Below are 20,276 nucleotides of genomic sequence, written 5' to 3' on the forward strand. Positions count from 1 at the left end.
GCACAATTCTCAAATACTCTATTAGACGGTAAAACACTAGCATAGTGCTTACAAATATCCACATAGTAGGCTAAAAATACATACTTCCTCAAAAAGATAGCAAAGCTATCAGCCAAAATGTCAGATGAATGAGGTAAATAGTCCATTGTGAAAAATAATTGCATGCACTTACTAAGTGTAGACATAATTAACAATAACAGGCCTAAAGGAGGAATTCTGGTGGCCTGAGTAAATCACAGGTGTCTCCAAATGTTTCTGAATGTGCGCCTATTCGTTTCTCATGCAAAATAAGACCTTCCATTGTTTGTAGCATTAGTAAAGGACACTGGTATTTGCGGGGTGTTCTTACGGAAACCAAATCCTGCCCTCTCCTAGACGCATACCAATGATAGGAGCTTTTGAGCCTTCCATGGTCAAGGTCGCCCAGCTTCTGTCAGTGTCAAAGTTTTTAGAAAATACTGGAGATTCCTAAAATTTCTCAGTGCTTTGGAAAATTGCCTCATCTCCAAGAAGGAACCCATGCACTCAGGCCCCATGCGTGCGTCTATCATTGGGTAAAGTCTCCTTCAACAGCATCTCAAGAACCAGGGAGGAAAATGACACTGGCTTTCCTACAAGGCCAGTGGCTTCTCTCAAAGCAAAGAAAGAAGTGCTGAGAACTCTCGTCCATGTAATTTGTGACCATTGGAAAGATTGGTACACGCTCGTTCATTTAATCCCTTTGGACTAACGACATGGACCATCTAGAGCATAAAAGCTCTAAACCTCAAGAAAAGAGATGGCACAAATGAGCAGCTTCCATGTACTTTCTCCATTCAGAGGGGCTAATAAGGAAAAATGCTGAATTACTATGATTACCCATGAGTTGAAAATAGCTCATCACCTGCCAATATGAATGAAGGCCCCTAGAGGGCCGTGAAGTGGCAGGGAGAACAATGGCCTTGAGGACAGAATCTCTGTTGTGTCAGAGCAGAACCAGCCAACTGCAAAATGGCCAGCCTTATAAAATGGAGCTCTTAGTCTAAGTGCACCCTGCAAACGAGTCCTGGGGTGTTCCATGCCATGGGGAAGGAAAATAGAAGGGCTTTCACAGAACAATCAGTCCCATAAAACATGAAATGAAGGGAAGACATAGCCTCAATTAGCCAAAAGAATCACACTGGATAGACCACCAATCTAAGGTATTTCAGGGTTGGGCAGAGCTCTCCCCTAATTTGGCAGATAATTGTCAGCCACTTTCTACTTTATGTGTTATTGTGTAGGCTTAATCATACTGTAAACTCCATCTAAGTGCTACTAGGATGCTGTTAGAGCAGTCACATGAAGTTCAATAGGAAGGAGAGCTTGGCTTGGGAGAGGCTGGGTGTCTGGCTGTTCCATGAAATCTTTTCTTCATCACCACAAAGCTCCTGCATTCAGGCCATTGTAGGCTCTACAGTGGAGCATCTCCAGTCTTGCAAATCCCCACGAGACATGTCTCTGTGGCAGGCGGTGGCCTGCCTCACTGGCAGGCAGGTGCTAAGCTTTTATTTTTATTATGATAACGGCTTCATTTCCCCATCAGTCATTTAGATTAAATATTATCACAGCCTGAGTTCTTTTATGAACAACTTTTCCCGTTCCTTTATGTGGCAACAAAACAACCAGGATTTGTTTATTAATTTCTCTGTTCTTTGGGAATGGATCTAAGGAGAAAGGGCTCTCAAAAAATGAAGAGTATTAGTTTTTGTTAGCAATTCGTTGCACACACTCACAAAACCTACACACGTGCTTAGGGTACATGCATGCATACACACATGCATGCGCACACACACACACACACACACACTCGTGGGGCCCACCCTTGCATCACAGGCATAGATAGCATTGTGCCAACACGCAGAGGAGGAGACAGACTCACTGTGTGCTAGAGACCAGGACATGCATCGTTCATTCATTGGTGGGGGAACAAATAACAACAACATTTCTAATTTTTCACTGCCTTCTCTAAATAAATCAGTGCTGTACTCAGAGTGTTGTTTCTAACATTCTTTTTCACTTTATTCACAATTCCCAGCCCTCAGATCGATCTATTACAATTGAAAAATCTTGAAAAGCTGCCCCATTTGGAGAATGTGTTCAGAGCGTCTCTCCTTTCACACACACCCCATGTACACATACACATGCTCAGTGCCTGGTGATGTGTTCCTCTGTACCTGAAAAATAACTCCCTTCTTATTCAAAATAATACACAGGATGTTTTTCAAAAAGCTCACGATGATAAGAGTTGCTGAAACATTTCTTGGTGATCACCTATGTGCATTTGTCTAGTTACAGACTTAGTTTACAATGAGATTCCCGAGTACTTAGCAAGCACTCCCTTCTATAGGAGAAACATGCTAGGACCCGGTTTTGACCTTCGGCAAACCTAAAGCACTGTGCAAGTGGTCAGTAGATCCAGTTCTCAAGCTACCACTAGTTAACTTTTAGCTTTGGTCAAGTCCTGAAAAGTCTAGGTCTCAGTTTCTTTATCTGTAAAAATTGGGGTGGCAGTGGAGACTGGGCAAAAACAGGGTCCTAAATTCAAACACCTACAGGTGCCTGGCAGCTGGGGACTCAGGCCCACCCTGGGACCCTAGGGCTGGCCCCACCTTGGGAAGTTACTTGCTTCTCAGCCCCTGTCAATTGTCACAGGCAGAACTGGAGGTCATCCAGACTTTTATGGGAAATATTTTGATTTCGTTAAACATGGTATGGGTTGATAGTGTGCTGGCCAACAAAACATTTCTGCAAAGATTGCAATTAGCAGCTTCTGGACTCCAGGCACTGCCGTGTACTCTGTTCCTATTTTTTCTGACCTTTAAAGCCATCCAGCAATTGGCGTGTGAACCAAGTATCATTCAGAAGAGTGTATGGACCCCAGGAAAGACGGTCATCGAACCCTCAGGTCATCAAATGATTACAAATTGTGCTCCTCACAGATCACTGTTTCAGCAGATGCAAGTGTTACTAATGCAAACTGAGATGGGATCGCTGACTTTTGAGAAGGAGAAGCAACTTAGAAAGAACAGTAAAGGAAACAAAACTCCATTTTTAATTGTACACTGCACTTCTGGCTGATGGTATATATAAGGAAGAGAAAGGGTTCCAGGATAATCTACTGCATGGCTCTGGAGGTTTAGCAACACCTCCTGTAGCTGTAAGAAATAAAAGCACTTTAGTACAGAGAAAGGAACAGTCCAAATGTACCTCGTAGTCCACAGAAGACATCAAATAGCACAGAAGAGAAAATATGTGGTAATGAACTAGGTACTGCACAGAAAAAACTCTCAGATCAAGGGAAACATTTTTGGAGAAAACTGTTTCCAAATTCTGTGAAGTTTTAAAAAGGTAGAGTAGTAGACAAAAGCTCCAGACCTAGGGGGAAGGATTGACTCTCTGGCTGGTGCCTCCTGATTCATGAGCAGAAAGTTATCCAGTTGCTATAGTGACTTGAAGATACAAAAAGAAAACATCGCTTCTTTAAAATATTCCTGATGATGAATAGTCAGAGTCTTTCAAAATATCTTTTTAAAAATGTAAGAGGCTCTTTTTTTCCTTTAAGAGCATATCACACAGGATGGCTCTTAGGTTTCTCCCTCCCCTAGATAAAAGGAATTGGTTACACGAGCCATTGTTTGTTTACACAAACCAGCAATTCTGGCAAAAAGTAATAACTAGAAAATATCTGTTGGAGAATAAATTTTGTTTTTCAGCAGTTTGTTTCTGTTTAGGCAGCAAGGGATATAAATGCATGTTGTCTTGGTTTTCCTTTTTTCTAACAATATATTTAGTTGCAGAGTTTCCTTGGGTGCTGAGAACATGAAATGCACCTAAGCAGAGTCAGAAAATGAGGGGTTTTTCTTTCCGTGACCTTCTCTTGTCGTCTGAATGGAGAGGTAAAAAAAAACTGATTTCAGTGAGACTGCACACCCAGTCCCGCCGTCTTCTCCAGCTTGGCTCCTAAGGCCCTAGACTCTTATTTCACTGTCCAAAGGATTGTGCTGTTTCGCTCCAGGCAGTTCAACTTTGGCAGAGTCTCCCAAATAGAGTGGAGATTCCAAGCAAGGTCTTGAAATGAACACTGCAATGATGAAATGTCCTGGGGACCCCTTACACAGAGGTGGAGGGCTCTTAAATTAACGGTTTGGGTGAACTGTTGGTTTAAGGTTCAACTGAAGTGTTGCAAGGCCTGTGTGCTCAACAGGCACTCCTTAGAGGACAATGTGCTGTAGGCTTTTGTTCATTGATACAGGGGGTCAATGGTCTTGAACAGCATAGTAGGGCTGCATAATATGGTCTTTGAGAGTCGGTGTATGAATATTCTTAAGCAAAGATAGGTAATCTTAAAGGAGTAGAGTGGAGAATACAGAGAAAGCACTTAGAATTCGTAGGAACCATAAGTTTCCAAATCCGCATTTGTTCTGTCTGACCTTGGACAAATGATTGAGGTTCCCTGGGGTTCAGTTTACTCATCCATAAAATGAGGAGGTTGGACTTCCTTCAATTCAACAAACATTGTCAAGCACCTCCTACCTGCTTTCATCTCCCAACTGTGCACCCAACTCCTACTCCTGAGTTACAGGCTCCAAATGCAGCACCACTCAGCTGCTCATGCCAAAATTCAAGGAAATCCTTTATTTTTTTCCTTTGTATCTGGGCTCGTTAGAAATACCTTTCTCCACAATTCAGAGCCAAGCGAGCATTAAGACTGGGAAAGGTGGGTGTGTCATACAAAAAATTGTAAAAGATTGAAGTATCAACGTGATTACTTACAAGGCTAAAATAGAGAATGAATGAGATCTGCGAAAAGTGAATTTACCACTCCCTGACTCTGCATTAAACTTCTCATCTCACCACCATTCTGAGTTCCTTCTCTCAAACCCACCTATCACAGAGGATAAAGCTTTCCTCTTTCTGTTAAAAAGAAGTAGGTGGATTAGAAAGAAGCTCTAGTAGCTGTCTTTCTGATATTTTAAAGATCAAGGCAGAACCCAGAGGGAAATGTTGTCACCTAAACACACTCTATCACTGTATTAGTTTCGTGTAACAAAGTGCCACAAACTGAGTGGCTTACAGCAACAGATATGCATACAGGCACACCTCATTTTATCGCGCTTTGCTTTATTGCACTTTGCATATATTGCATTTTTAAAAAACTGAATGTTTGCAGTAACCCTGCATCGAGCAGATCAGTCAGCCATTTTTCCCAACAGCATCTCCTCACTTTGTATTTCCATAATTTTGGTAATTCTCAAAATATTTCAAACTTTTTCATTACTGTGCTTGTTACAGTGACCTGTGATCAGATCTTTGATGTTTCTAATTGTTTTGGGGCACCAGGAACAGTGCCCATATAAGACACCAAACCGTTTTTATTGTTATTCTCATACAGTTGTCCCAATTTTTCCCCCTTTGCCCTCTTCCTACCAGCCCACCCCTGTCTCCCACGGTCAATCCCCACACTGTTGTCCTTGTCCATGGGTCATTCATACATGTTCTTTGACTAGTCCCTTCCCCTTCTTTCCACCATTATCCCCCTCCCCCCGGCCACTGTCAGTCTGTTCCACATTTCCATGTCTCGGGTTCTATTTTGCTCATTAGTTTATTTTGTTCATTAGATTCCTCTTATGAGTGAGATCATAAGGTATGTGTAAGATGCCAAACTTAATCACTAAATGTTCTGTACGTTCTCACTGCTCCACAACCGACAGTTCACCCATCTCTCTCCTTCCCCTGAGGCCTGCCTAGTCCCTGAGACACAATGTTGAAATTAGTGCAATTAGTAACCCTACAATGGCATCAAGTGAAGGAAGAGTAGCATGTCTACTCCTGGTGAAGATGCTGTGAAGATTGCTGAAACAACAACAAGAGATATAACATATACCTAGTTAGTAAGGCAACATGGCAAGATTTGATAGAATTGACTCCAGTTGTGAAAGAAGTTCTACTGTGGGTAAAATGCTATCAAACAACATGCTACAGAGAAACTGGTTATGAAAGGAAGAGAAAATCAGTTCTGCAAACTTCATCACCGTCTTATTTTAAGAAATTGCTACCACCCCCATCTGTAGCAATCACCACTCCGATCCATCAGCAGCCAACAACACCCAGGCCACACACTCTTCATCAGCAAAACATTATGACTCACTAAAACCTCAGATGATGGTTAACATTCTCTAGCAATAGAGTATTTTCAAATTAAGGTATGCATGTTACTTATACATTATACTATTCCAGACACTGTATTAGTGTAATCATGACTTCTATATGCACTGTGGAACCTAATTTGTGTGACCTGCTTCACTGCAATGTTCACTTTGTCGCAGTGGCCTGGTTGTCTGGGACCTGTCCATAGTATCTCTGAGTAAGCCTATGTTTCTTGCAGTACTGGAGGCCAAAAGTCCAAAATCAAAGAATCAACAGAGCTGTTTCCTTCTGGAGTCTCTGAGAGAAGAACCTTCTCTCCTCTGCCTAGCTTCTGGTGACTGCCAGCAATCCAGACATTGCTAGCTTGAGGCTCTGTCACTTCAATCTCTGCTTCCATGGTCTCCTGTGCACCTTCCTTCTGCATCTGTGTCTGTCTTCACATGGTCTTCGTCACTGGATTCAGGCCCGCTCTCATCTAGCGTGACCTCATCTTAACCTCATTGTAGCTGCAAAGACCCCATTTCCAGGCAGGGTCACATTGTTGGGTGCCAGGAGTTAGGACTTGAACATATTGTCTTGAGAGACATAATTTAACCCATAGGAGTCCCAAGTCATTTCTCTTGCTAAGTGTTTCTCACTCCATTCACTCTGACTCCTCTGATGCCACCACATTGTAGTTTGTGCAAGCAACGGAGTTCACCTGAACATCGCCAGTCTCCCAACTGGTCTCCCTAGTCCTCTTCTGTTTCTGCCCTTTCACTCTCAGAATCCACACTCCATACTATAATAATAGTGTTCTTTTTAAACTTTGTGACAACTGCCTGCAAACCTAAAATAACTACCCAGGGCTCTGGATAAAGCCTGGATTCCCAAGCATGGCAAGAAAGCTTCTTTACTGATCCAGCCACTGGTCGGTCTCCTCAGTCTTCTCTCTGTGTCCCTTTTTATTTCCTTGAGCCCCAACATGTATGTACTCTTTAGCTATCCCCTAATCTTTGCAGCCCACTTTTCTCCTTCTTTTCCTTAAAAGCCTGTATGTCTTTAAGGCAAAGGCAACTGTGCTGTATTCTGAGGAGATTTCATCACTCTAAGTTTCATCGGTGGGAATCTTATGAGCCATTTACTAAAGAAACTGTCTCCATAGGTTTAGCCCTCTCTCCCTTCAGACCTTTCTGCATAGAAAAGATCCTACCCTCACTTCCCCTTCTCCATCAAACTCATTTTCCAGGTCTCATCTAAGTGTTCACTTCCTCACGGAACCCCCCCGTTACTGCATCTCCCCCTCTACACCACACCCTGGCTCAGGCATCTTCTCAGTCAGCTGTTCATAATCCCACTAGTGACACTGACCACACAACACTCATTGCAATGTCTTTTCACTTGTTGCATCCCCCAGACCCTGAGTCTAGATCCATATTATAGTAGGAATTAATCATCATTGTAGCCCTAGCATATAGTAGGATTCAAAGTATAGTTCTGGAAGGAATAAATTAATGGTAGGCATAACACTAGGTACTAGGTTTGGGGAGATGAGTAAGATATATTTCCTGATTTTGGCAGACTAGTTACAATTCACTGTACCCCAATGTTAATAGCATCAGCATCAATACAAAGTTTACCAGAAGCTCAGAAAAAAAAAGACTTGTTCTGTTAGAAGAACTAGAGAACTCAAACAAATAAAAATGCTTCCATACTCTTAGGACATCTGAGCTGGGCCTGGAGCCAATATCCCTTTCTGGTGCTTATATTTTATGATTCCAGGTCTTTCATCAAAATTTCAAAGAACTTTCTGCCCCTGTTTTAGTCTTTCTAAAATGACTGATGCTCTTTCATCCACCAAATCTTCAAGTCCTCTTCTCAAAGTATTTTCTTTCTTCTTACATACTATGTCTCTTTATCCTTCTCCACAGACTGAGAGCATTTTGTTTTCTTGGTTATTCTGCAATTTCACTATGTAGATTAAAAAAATTATTTATATATATATTTGTTTATTTATGCTGTTGCTTGGGACTAATTATTGGTATCTTTCAATGATCCTGGAATGTTCTCAGACATTCTATTATGTTTGAATATTGCCCTTCTTCTGTTCTCTCATTATCTCCTTTTGGAACTTTGGCACACATTAGACCTTCTCTAACCTCTGTATCTCTCACCAGTCTTCCCTGTTTTTTCTCTCTGAACTGAATTTTTTATCTTTTCTCTGTATCTTTGATCTTACTAATTTGCTTTCCTGTATACCTAATCTACTGTTTAATCTAGCCACTTAATTTTAAATTGGAATTTTTATCTCTTTCACTTATATAGGCTATATTTATTTCTATATTTTCTAAATTGTTTCTATTTTCAAGAAGTTCTTTTTTTTAATTAAATATTCATTATGTTTGTTTTCTGTGTTAGATACTTTCAAAGTTTATAGTCTCTGTGGGCCTGTTTCTGATATCTGTTATTTCTGTTGACTTTCTCTCACAGTGCTTGATTTCCTTGTGTAGTTTTTTAAACTGTGACCATTTTCCTGGAAAAATACCTATGAGAATACTCTGAGATCTGGGTCAAGATTACATGTCTCCAGAAAGTATTCGCATTTGCTTCTACCAATTGCCCCAGGGATACTACCTACCTGAGACTACTTTATATTGAATTTTTCCTTTTAAGATATTCCAGAACACTGAGATAACATGAATTCTGAGTACAAACCTATATGTAGTCCAGCTTATGGTTACAGATTCTCAGAGGAGGTGGCATTATTGTTTGATCTACTCAATGCCAAGGCTAAAACCAAGATGGTTCTTTTCCTGTCCTGGCAAGTTTATTTTTCACTCACTGACACTGTAATCCTTGGGTTCCCATTTCAGTCTTGTATTTTATCTGGGAACCCTGACTAGAATAAGAATTCTTTAGATCTTTAACTTCAAAAAGAGAGATTGAAGCCTAATTAAATGGGGAGACAGAAGGAGGATTGTAACTTGGTCTTTTGGGGCTCTAACCAAATATTCCTGTGGTGTACCAGGGTAGAGGTTTATCTATTCTACATTTTGCCACATCATGATTTCTTCCCTTTGTTAATTACTGTCCCCTCCCCAGACTGCAAACTCCTTAAGGACAGAGATTGCTTTTCTTATCTGTATATACTTTTCATAATATCCAAAGCAGTGTACAGACTATAGTACACAATCAGTTAAGTATTTGTTTCTGCCTCTAAGTCCATTTTACTGCTGAGTGCTCCTCCTTTTCCATCCACGTAGGTACTCAAGCCACCGTCAGGGTGTCAGCCTACTTCTTCACCTCCGACAACTTATCTAATCTTCATGATTTTACCTTTTAGTCTCTCTCAAATCTGATTTTTCTTTTTGTTTAAGATTTTATTTATTTATTTTTAGAGAGGGAAGGGAGGGAGAAAAAGAGAGAGAAAGAGAAATATCAATGTGTGGTTGCTGGGGGCCATGGCCTGCAACCCAGGCACGTGCCCTGACTGGGAATCGAACCTGCGATGCTTTGGTTCACAGCCCGCACTCAAACCACTGAGCTACGCCAGCCGGGGCAAATCTGATTTTTCTTTACTACTGCAGCCACATTCTCAGTTTATCTCTTGTCACTTCTCCTCTGGTGTACTTCTTAAAAGAGTAGTCCCTAAAAGGTGTTCCACAGAATCCTAGTTTTGCAAGATTTAATAGATGAATCTATGTCTATAGTTTAAAAAGTCACTGTCCACACAGCGCCCACACTGACCTTTTCAAATAAGTCAGATCACAGCAAATCTTTTTATAAAGCTTTTGTGGATCCTCAGTACTCTTACATTAGAATGCAAGCCTCTCACCCTGGACTATGATTACCGTATTTGATCTGACCTGGCATGTGACCTGGGCCTCATCTCCGGACTCTCTCCCTTTTGCTTTGTCCCCTCCAGCCTTGCTGACCTTCTGATGATCCTTGGGATGATCAACCTTTTCTTGGTCTCTGTCTGGAACACTCTGCCCTCAGAACTTCACATGGCTAACTCCTTGTTACAGTTCAGAGGCCTGCTCATATGTCAATTCCCAAAAAGCTCTCTCCCTAACTAGCCTATCTAAATTACGGCCTCTCTTCTCCACTGTAGCCTCATCACTCTCTAACCCTTTGTCTGAATATAGGAACTTATCTGTGTGTTTTTCTTCTTTATTCAGTGTATAATTCTGGGGCATCTGCTCTGTGCCAGGCAAATCTCTCAGGAGTGAAGCACAGGAAAACAAAACAACCTGTCCTCGCAGAGATTGCATTTTAGTGGCTGTTTCACATATTTATTGAAGTTTACAATTTATTCATATCTAATAATTATCTAATTTTCCTTTTACTGTGCTCTTCCCCCTAAAATGTAAGCTACAGAATGAAAGAATAAGTAAATGAACATAGAGCTGCAGTGAGCTATCCTTGCAGGAACTCAACTACATGTATTCATCCATTATTTCCATAGAGCTAGTCAGTCTCAGCAAGGAGGGAAATCCAGGAAGAGCCTGCCTATTATGATATTCCATTTTGGGAATCAGAGGACTCGGTAAAGTCTCAAGTCCAATAAAAAGCTGAGCCCTCTTTCAGCCAACATTTGTAGACAATGATTTAGATTATTTATTCAGGCCTTTTCTACTACTGCTGTGTCCCTCCAGGGGGTTGTGCCCCATGGTCAGCTGCACCATTTGCATTACTGCCAATTCAAATATTTATTCACTGTCCTTGGACACCAATGAGGACAAAACGGCTGAAAATCATCAAAAATCTCCCAACAAAATACTTTGTATCCCAGCACCATGGAACCTTCCAGAAAACTATTCTACCTTGGCAAAGCCATCAGAGGGTCCATTTGTATTTCACTGTTAATTATTTGAAGCGATTCTAAGTACAAGGCCTACTTGAATTATGTACCTTTTAGTGCTATTTGGGGCTTATAATTAATTGCATTCTTTAGGCATATAAACCTCTTACCCAGTTCATTATTCTTGGGTGGACTAAAGTGTGTCAGCGACCCTCCTACAAATTTGTACAGCATCATCTAATAACTAAGTTCATATTTACTCTGGGAGAATATGCACTGTTGACAATGTGCTTAATTATCTCCCTAAACGATGTAGGTATTGGCTGCTGGTAATGCTTCCCTCCCCTCGAGGGGAACAGTAGCACATCTCAGTATAGGGTGAACATTCTGCTGATGTTCCAACAAGGTTGCAGGTGCTCATAAAGGGAATTAAGAACACTTGGCCCAAGTGACAGCCTCTGGTCTGCTTAGTGATTCCCAGGCAGAGCCAAGAATAACCCCATTTCCTAGTCATCTGCCTCCTTTACTGAATCCTATCAGAAAAACAATTCATACTGAAAGTGAAGTTTGAAAAAGGAGTATAACAAACCTCGGCCACTATTTTAGCCACACCATGTGGAGGAATGTCACTCTGGTCCTAATAATGCAGGATTAGGATGTGCTGAGAAACAAAGCAAAAAAGACAAGAAAACAGAAGTGGGGAGAAGTGGGACAGAAAACGAAGAGCAAACCCAAAAGGCTAGCTCCCTCAGGGAAGGTCGGGGGAGGAGGTGGTTTCCAAACTTGTGGCCAGATGACCCTGGGGCTCCAAACCTGAGCACTTTCTTCCTTTCTTTGATAACATTTTTTTTATTTTAATAAACTTTGTAACAACATTTATAAAGAAAATACAGAAGCATATATGTGTTTCTCATATATACACATAAAATGTTTTTATGTGTGTGTATATATGTATATATATTTATACATATTTATACATTATGTGTGTATATTTTATGTGCATAAAATCAAAGACAAGTATCATTAACATTTTAGCTTTTTTGCTGATTTTTGAGTCACATCTATACATGTAGATAGATACATATACATATTATATACAAATCTATTAGATGAGTTATCATTCTTTTTCATGTACCCTATCATGAAAATGTTTTCATGTCATTAAACTCTCTTGAGAAACAAGATCTGAATGGCTGAATACTGACCCATCTTGTGTCAATGTACCATATTTTTAAAACCTATCTCCAACAAATGAACTTTCAGGCTGTCTTTCACAGAGATATGATCAGTGGTTATTTTCATCTAGGAAGTTTGTTTTTGGAACAAATTTATGTACTAAAGCCATAGAGGGAGGTGGGAAAAGTGGAATCTAATCATACCATTCAAACACATTCATTCATATTTATCATAAAACACCACCCACTTATTATAAGTCAAAATACCTTGCTTTTCCCAGATGGTCTCAGCCTTTTGGCTCTATCACCTTCCCAGGTCCAATCACCTATATCCTAGGCTCAACCAGACCTGGGGCTTAATTCACCTTCCCAATGCCTCCCACAGGTAAGGTACATATTAGACCTAAATGATGGCTCTGTCCATACTTCACAGGTTTCTAGCCCCAGCAACTCTCTAAGCCCCATGATAACAGAAATCTAAAGTAGTGATTTTCATACTTTTCTGATTACCCCATTGGTTTAAATATATATTAGCATATGCCTTCAACACATATGTGTATGTGTAAATCATTTATATGTACTGGTGCATGAATATTTTACATACATTAAAAAGATATGCTAAAGTAGAAAATTTAAGAAGCTAACAAAAATAAATGAAACATAAGTTGTTTTTTCTGCAGCCCAATGAATTGCCTTGCACATTTCTCTTTGGACACCAGCGAGTCAGGCCACACCTAACCAAAATGCCACATCTGAGCTAATGAATTCATGCATTAACCTCCCCAAAACTGTTGTCACATTTGGTTCCTTACAAATGGAAGGAATGGCTCTCTGATGGGTCCGATCATCTGCATGTATATAAGGACTCCCTGCACCTGGCTTCTAGCTCCTCCTTCTTTATAGACAGAGTATGTGCCTCTAATTAACTTGTTCACTCAGCATGTTTAGGTTGGGAGATCAGTTGAAAATACAGATGCGAGTGAATGTATTTGAATGATATAACTAGATTCCACTTCTCCCACATTTCCACAACCCTCTGTAGCTTTAGCACATAAATTTAGTACAATAAGGCAGGGGCTGTTTTATGAAACATTTATAGCTGTTCCCTAAGAGGTCTAGGAAGAAGGAGTCTAATGGGTCCAGGACACCTGAGAAGGAACAGAGGTAGGTAAGAGCCCGGGAGCCTCCCCAAAGCACAAGTTTAACATGCCCATCAGTCAGTAGCCTAGGCAGTAACCTAGAAGGTCTTTGCAGCAATGGCACACAGCACAGACAGGTTTCGATGGGCCATGTCTTGTAGAGGGAGGCCTGGCTGACATGTGGTGTGAATGAAAGGCCTGCAGGCCTGAAAATGAATCTTGAAAGAAACAGTCAAAAGCAAGGTGGGTGCACTCCAACATTAACTTTTCCCCACAGTTTTGCAGTCAGTTTTACCTAATCCATGGTTAATTCTAGCATCTAGATATTTATTATATGATAAAGGGCTACTCGCAAGACACAGTTTCTTCTCTCCTCCAAATCAAAAATAAACATACAATAAGAACAGTAAATTTAGAAAAAGCAAAATAAGAGTCATTTTTTATTATATGTCTCTTTAATTGTGTGACTCAAAGTTTATGTAAACTTAAAAAAAATCATTGTTGTCTGTACACTTTTAAAAGTTCAGTTTCACCTCAAGTTGAAACGATCCCTTTTCCAGTACATTTTGTGAGTAAGATGTACGCTGACTCCTCACGCAGCCCTGACCCACCCACAATCAATAGTGAAGACTACGGGCATTTCGCGTCAGTTGACCACCACAGGCAACACTGACCGCAGGAACCAATGTCTCCGTGGGGACAGTGACTTTGCCATGAGTTGCAGCCCTGATGGTTGCCTAGGAAACAGAAGAAAGATGATGTGGAGGGTCATGAAGACCTTTCCAGACACAGTGGACATTGTGGTCCTGTCCGCCCCACCTCACCCCATAAAAATGAAACCATAAGAATGAATTTCTGAAAGAAAGAAAGACTATCCCCACACCCCATCTAGACAAGACATCTGCACACACATTCTCCTTAGCGGGTGTGTGAGCAGCTGGAAGCCAGAAACTGTTTCTGAAGGCTTTTTTCCAAATGTGCGAGGCTCACTCTGATTCTGACTGTACTTGCCCCTCCCTCCTCAAACTATGCTCTCTCAGCTCAAAAGTCTGACAAGATCAAATAACCAGAGCTATTTAAACATCCTACTTTGGATAACACCCTCCAAGACAGTTAACAATTCTAGCTTGTTTAGACTTAGCCTCTTCCATTCCTTACCCCCCACCACACACACACACACACACACACACACACACACACACACACACGATTCCATCTTTCTCCTCAAGCCACCCCTCCTTACCATCCAAATACCAACTTGACTTAGAGGCAACATCTGGGTTTAGGATTGTTACTTCTCCTGAATCCCGAAACAGCTGCCTCTCAGTGGTTGAACTAAATCCATTCAGTTTATGTCTGACTTGTATGTCTTCTGGGGTGGAAATTTTTTACAAAATAACTGTTACTCTTTAGAAAAACTAGTAATAATGAGAAAGACTAATGGGAATACATAAACTGTTATAAGACGGTTCCTGTCCTATGCATTATTCATTTATGCGAACTGTTGTGAAGCTACCAAATCACTGTGCAACTGGGCTCGACAAGTATCTGGACTCAAGATTATATCGGATGCCTATTTCTGAGGCTTGGTTCTATTTAACATTTTCATCAGTTGACCTGCTTAGAGGAGCAGAGAGCAAACTCATTAAGTTCCTAGATGGGAGGGATGGCCAAAACATTAGCGAGCAGGATTAGAATTTCCCAGCCCTTGACAAATCAGCAAAACTGTTAGAGTCAAATATGTTTATCGGGGACAGGAGAGGGGAAAGTAAGTCATCCAGATGCAAACTGAGCAGTAGCTACTTACTTAGGAGCAGAACTGAAAAGAATATAGATGCAAATACAGACCCACAGCAGGAAATAAGCTTATCCAGTAGAACCACCAGCGTTCATTGGGGTCTTTGCAACTAACTCCCTTAAAATGGTTTTAGATCCCTAATCCATGGACTGTAGAAGCGGAAAGTCCTCCCCCAAGAATTCAGAGTTTCCCTGAGTTTTTCTTTTTCACGGTACCTCTAGCTTCAGATTCCTGATTCTACTTCATCAGCCTGGCTTCTGGTTCATGTCACCGCCCTGCTCTGGCGGCTCTATCACAAACCACGCTGACACAGACATGAAAACTACTGTCCTCCCATGAGCAAATCATGGCTGCCTGCAAAAGGGCCTGGCTATCTCCTGGGCTATTGTGGCTCTTGTTCAATCCATCCAATTCAATTTCTACCCCAAGTTGTTGTACAAGCTGTTTTCCTAAAAATAGACAGTTTTCACCCTAAGAGGAACTCTAGGGCCAGCCTTAAGAAAATAACATTTACATCTGTGTTACCTAACAAAGGTGAGCATCATGACCCAAGCATGCTCTAGCCAGGGGCTAACAAACTTTTTCTGTACACTAAAGTGACAGATAGTAAATATTTTCTGTCTCTGTTGCAACTCCTCTACTCTGACACCATAGCAGGAAAGTATTCATACACAACATGCAAACAAAAGGGCATGACCCGATTTGGCCCCAGGGTTGGCCATAATTTGCCAACTCTTGCTAGACTCAGCTTCAGAATCTTTGACTTTTGGAAAGACTTTGCAACCATATTATCCAATCAGACCATTTTACAGGTGCAGAAAACAGGACCCGGCAAGTGGAGTAAAGTTTATGTGAGTTCTCAAGACAGTTAAGTCAAGGTTAACACTTAAAACTAGGAATAGGTAGCCCAATTCCCAGACCAGTGCCCTCTCTACTGCAAGATCACTAGGTTCTTTCCAGAAGGTTCTGAAGATCCTGTAAATGGCAGGGCTTCTTCTAAAAATGTTTCCACTGTAACTTTCAGTGCAATGCATTAGCTGTACCATGTGCGATACACAGTAGCGTTGTCTTTACAACATCCCTAGGATGACTCAAGATGAATGTCTGGCTAAAGATTTGGGTGAGGCTCTACTAAAAGGCAGACTTTGTGAAATGAAAATAGAGCCTAGGATAGATTTGAAAAAAAGTTCAAAGAGAATAATACCCTTAAAACGTTAAAGGCAACATAAAATCTTCATGTGCCAGGAGGAATACTTAAAAGAGGAGCAATTGTGTTCCATCTCCTATTAGAATGAAAAGAACAAAACTGGAGAATAACATTAAAAAAAAACTTGCTAGAGGTAGCTCTGTTCTCCCAACATTTAAAGACCAGAAGAAGTCATAAAATACTCTTAATAATTGGATCTGGGGTTGGCATGTTTTACGGAGGGTTAGGATGGAGGGAAATAGACTGAGTAAGTCTGTTTTCAAAGTCCTTTCTCTCTCATGAAGTCCCCTGAATGCTGTAGGAAAGAGTCCTTCTCTGAGCCAACAGGGAAACATTGAACCGTTATACTCTAGGAGAACAGGACAGTTTCTTTAAGAAGGTTGTAAGGTGTAGAACCCAAAGTGAATACTGTATTGGAAAGAAAACAGTTGTCCAAATTTCAAAGGAACCTCCCAGAGAGCAACACTGGCAAGGAGGGTAATTCATGGGAAACCCACCACTCGGGGTGAGAAGTCTGAAGCCCCTTTTCAAGTGTGTATGTGTGTGGATATGCTTGATGCCTTTGCCTCACAGAGACCAGGAGTTTCTCAGAGTGGATGGCTCCTGGTGTGCAATTTGAAGACTTGGTAACTTGCGTCTATTCCCCCTTGAAAGTCAGGGCCAAGTATCTGTGAGAACTTTTATTTTACAAGCTTTGATGAAGATAAATCATAGCATATAGCTTGGTACTAGTTAAAAATGGTGCCATCTGTTCAAAAACAATTTCTGGACAGTGCATTTAACAAAACTATCCCAGAAGATTGTCTCAAGCCACAACTTTTCCAAAGCCCATTTTTCCAAATGATGAACACTTTGTGATTATTTTTCATTATCTTTTTTTTTCCAGATGATCCAGGAACCTGCACATCCTGTGTTATGGGGTATTACATGTAAGTCTGGCCACCTTTTTCACGGTGCTGACTTTTCTGCAGTTGAAGCATGACTGACTTAATCCTAATTTAGTGATAAAAGGAAAGAGGCCCTGCAGCCTGAAGCAACTCTCCCCTGTCAGGCTATTAATGAATAATTCTTGGATTTAGCAATACGAGCCCAGCTGTTTTCTTGCCTGGAAAGGAGGCCTTCTCTGTCTTGGTCCTGGAAGGCAACCAACTGACACTGATGTCTAGGAATTTTGCCATGGGTGACCAAGATTCAGACCTTGCTGGTTCTGGACAGACCTTAATAATAGACCCAACCCCAGACAAGTTGGTTCCAGATGTCTGCATGGAGACCTTGTCCTTAATGAGCTGGACGGTCCAGGATGAAGTCAGGTGCTACATTAGCGCTCAGTCATTCCCTGGGTAATGAAAGACACAGACCACTAGGTTAAATGAAAGACAGATAACCGTCACCCACAAAGTTCTCTAATTCAAATCTATAAATCAAACATGGCATATCTCAGCGTCACCTCCTCTTCCCAGGGTACATTGGTGCCTATCTTGGAAGAAAAACTAAGAAAAGAAAAGTGAGATGAGAAGAAAAGGAAGGCCCAGATAATGCACAGGCTGTAGAATTCCTCCCTATCATCTAAGAACTGGAGAGTTTATGATAAATTCTCACATTCATTTCTTCTTTTCACCTTTCCAAAAACATTGTCAGGAACACAGGGTTGATGTTATCCTCCAGAAGAGAAAAATGAAGCTCAGAGAGATTGTGGGTTCTCGCATGATGCACCACAAGCTAGTCGTAGCGGGGGCGGGGCGGGGGGGGGGTTATATTTGAGTCACCGCAACTTGAATGGGTTCGATGCCAAGAGGCTTGAAATGTGGCAGTGGGCAGGAAGACATTAGAAGGGGTGAGGTGGACAGGAAGGAAAGGGAAATCCAACAAGCTGAACCATATTAAAAATGACCAGTTAGCCTTATCATTACTTCACCTTATGGTTTTAATTCAACTTTCCCAGAGTTGCCTATTATTCTTTGCATTGAGTATTGTCTCTACATGACCGCACTCCTGACCTACTGATTTAAATTATTGTTCCATTTAAGCAGGGGAGGAGGCTCCCAGACTTGATTATTAGAAGGTAGACCAGATGACAGTAAATGAGCAGAAAGGAATTTGTCAGCATGTTCATAGTTGGCATTTACCCAGCATTCAGCCTGCCAGAGACACCCCAAACAGAGACAAACAGCAGAAATGCAAGCATTCCTGGATGAGGTCATACGGTTGGGGGCACAAACTCTTCCCTGCAGGACCAAGGAAGGAGGACTTTGACCCAAAGAAATAGTGACCATGTAGAAGTAGGTGACTTCAGTGTCCCTCCAGCTAAACTCTACCCGTCTTCATTTTGACACTAGAAGACACCCCTTGACTGGCACCAACTTCTTCTGTCACCTCACAGCATCCTCTGCCAAAGTTTGGAGCCAGCCACATCAGCCTCTCCAGCTTGCCATGCCCACGAATGAGCATGTTTCATGAAACTCTTTGAGAAACAGAAACAGCAGAGCCTAGAATAATTCCATTTTGTTCAATGTCATTTTGTTATAACATTGTAACATTGATAATGTCATTTTGTTATAAATAAAGGAACTTAACCTTTATTTATATCAATTAGACTATTTCATTATACATTATTTCACTTGAAGTTGCAGAACCTAACAACCACATTAAGTAAGGGCCTACTGTGTACTAAAAAGGACATGCCCAATATTGCTAAAGGTAAAACGTGTGATATTTAGTTCAAGAAGCACACATCTATAACCTTTTAGAATATTTAGTGACTTTCAGTACAGTTAATAAAACAGTCTACATTACGAGTTGGTATGGAAGAAATGCAAAGCCTGCCTCTGACACCTCGCTGATGCTACAAAATTCGTCAAAGGGCAAAGATCAGCTTCATTCCACTCCCCCTTAAAATGAGCCTGTAATTCAGTGAAGTATTCTACTGTAGAATAAGAATGGACAGTATGTGTAAAAGTATGTGTACATAAAAACTCAGGCACTTCAATGTTGATGTCAATCTTGTTACACTAAACTGTTCAGACTGTGCGAGTGCCCTGGGGCAAAGGCATACAAACCGTCTGTTCAAACAGGCCTTGGTTAGTACCCCAGTCCCACCTTTAACCTACATGACTTTAAGCACTTAACCCTGAGACTCAGTTCCCTGATCTGGAAATTAAACATAAGTAATAGCTACCATATGGAGATTGTGTGGAGGTTTAAATAAGCTAGTACTTGACACATAGCCACTACTCCATAAATAAATATCAGCATCCCTTTCTTCTCCCCAGCCTCCTCTCAGCAGCCCTGATAAGGGTGCTCAGCAGTCCAGAGGGAGGTGGTTTATGACTCATTTGGAAGGCACACAAAGACCAAGAGGAAGTTTTCGCCCTTGAAACCCAAATATCTACACCTGTTTAAAAACGATGTGTAGACATAAATAAGGAGGTTAAATTATGGTGGTTAGGAGAAATACATCAACAGAGCTCATGGAAGAAACTCTATCTTCTCCCCTAGGTTTAAACACCACTGTTATAAAGTCTGTCCCGAGAAGACCTACAGTGAAGAATTTGAATGCAAAGCGTGCAACACCAACTGTTGCAGCTGTGACCGGAACGAGTGTTACTGGTGTGAAGAGGGCTTCTTTCTCTCGGGTGAGCCTGAACACGGCACCGACCAAGTGAAAGGGCTCCAGAGCTCCACACAGAAACATGAGAGCTATGTGATTGGCTCCCAGGTCCGCGTGCACTGGTGCCTCTTGTCCAAGCAGAAATGTTTCATTGAATTTGAAAATAATTGTTAGCCAGAACAACTTCCTCCTGTTTCTATTACTGAAACCTAGTCCCTATTTCACTAATTAATCTCAAACATCTCCAAACTGATGGAAGCAAGAGTGAATGTGGGGGCAGCGGGGGCGCTGCAGACAGTGCTTTGGAATCTAAGTCACCTGGGGTGTTCGGAACCGTGACTCTTCCCTTGAGACGTAATCCAGGTTGTATGTTCCTGAGCACTGTAAAAGCCAAAGATG

The 20,276-nt window shown here is 41.3% G+C and overlaps 1 protein-coding gene across 2 annotated transcripts in view; it reads left to right on the forward strand.

The window, feature by feature from the left end:
• Positions 1-20,276, forward strand: part of PCSK5 (proprotein convertase subtilisin/kexin type 5) — a 419,139-nt gene that overhangs the window by 353,105 nt on the left and 45,758 nt on the right. For both annotated transcript variants that reach the window (XM_045840308.1, XM_045840309.1), the window contains exons 25-26: positions 17,157-17,199; positions 19,766-19,902. In XM_045840308.1, coding sequence (XP_045696264.1) covers positions 17,157-17,199; positions 19,766-19,902 — 180 coding nt within the window. The remainder of the gene's footprint in view (positions 1-17,156; positions 17,200-19,765; positions 19,903-20,276) is intronic.

Source organism: Phyllostomus hastatus, unplaced genomic scaffold (assembly GCF_019186645.2).
Source record: "Phyllostomus hastatus isolate PE091 unplaced genomic scaffold, TTU_PhHast_1.1 phas_contig_34, whole genome shotgun sequence".
NCBI classification, from domain to species: domain Eukaryota; kingdom Metazoa; phylum Chordata; class Mammalia; order Chiroptera; family Phyllostomidae; genus Phyllostomus; species Phyllostomus hastatus.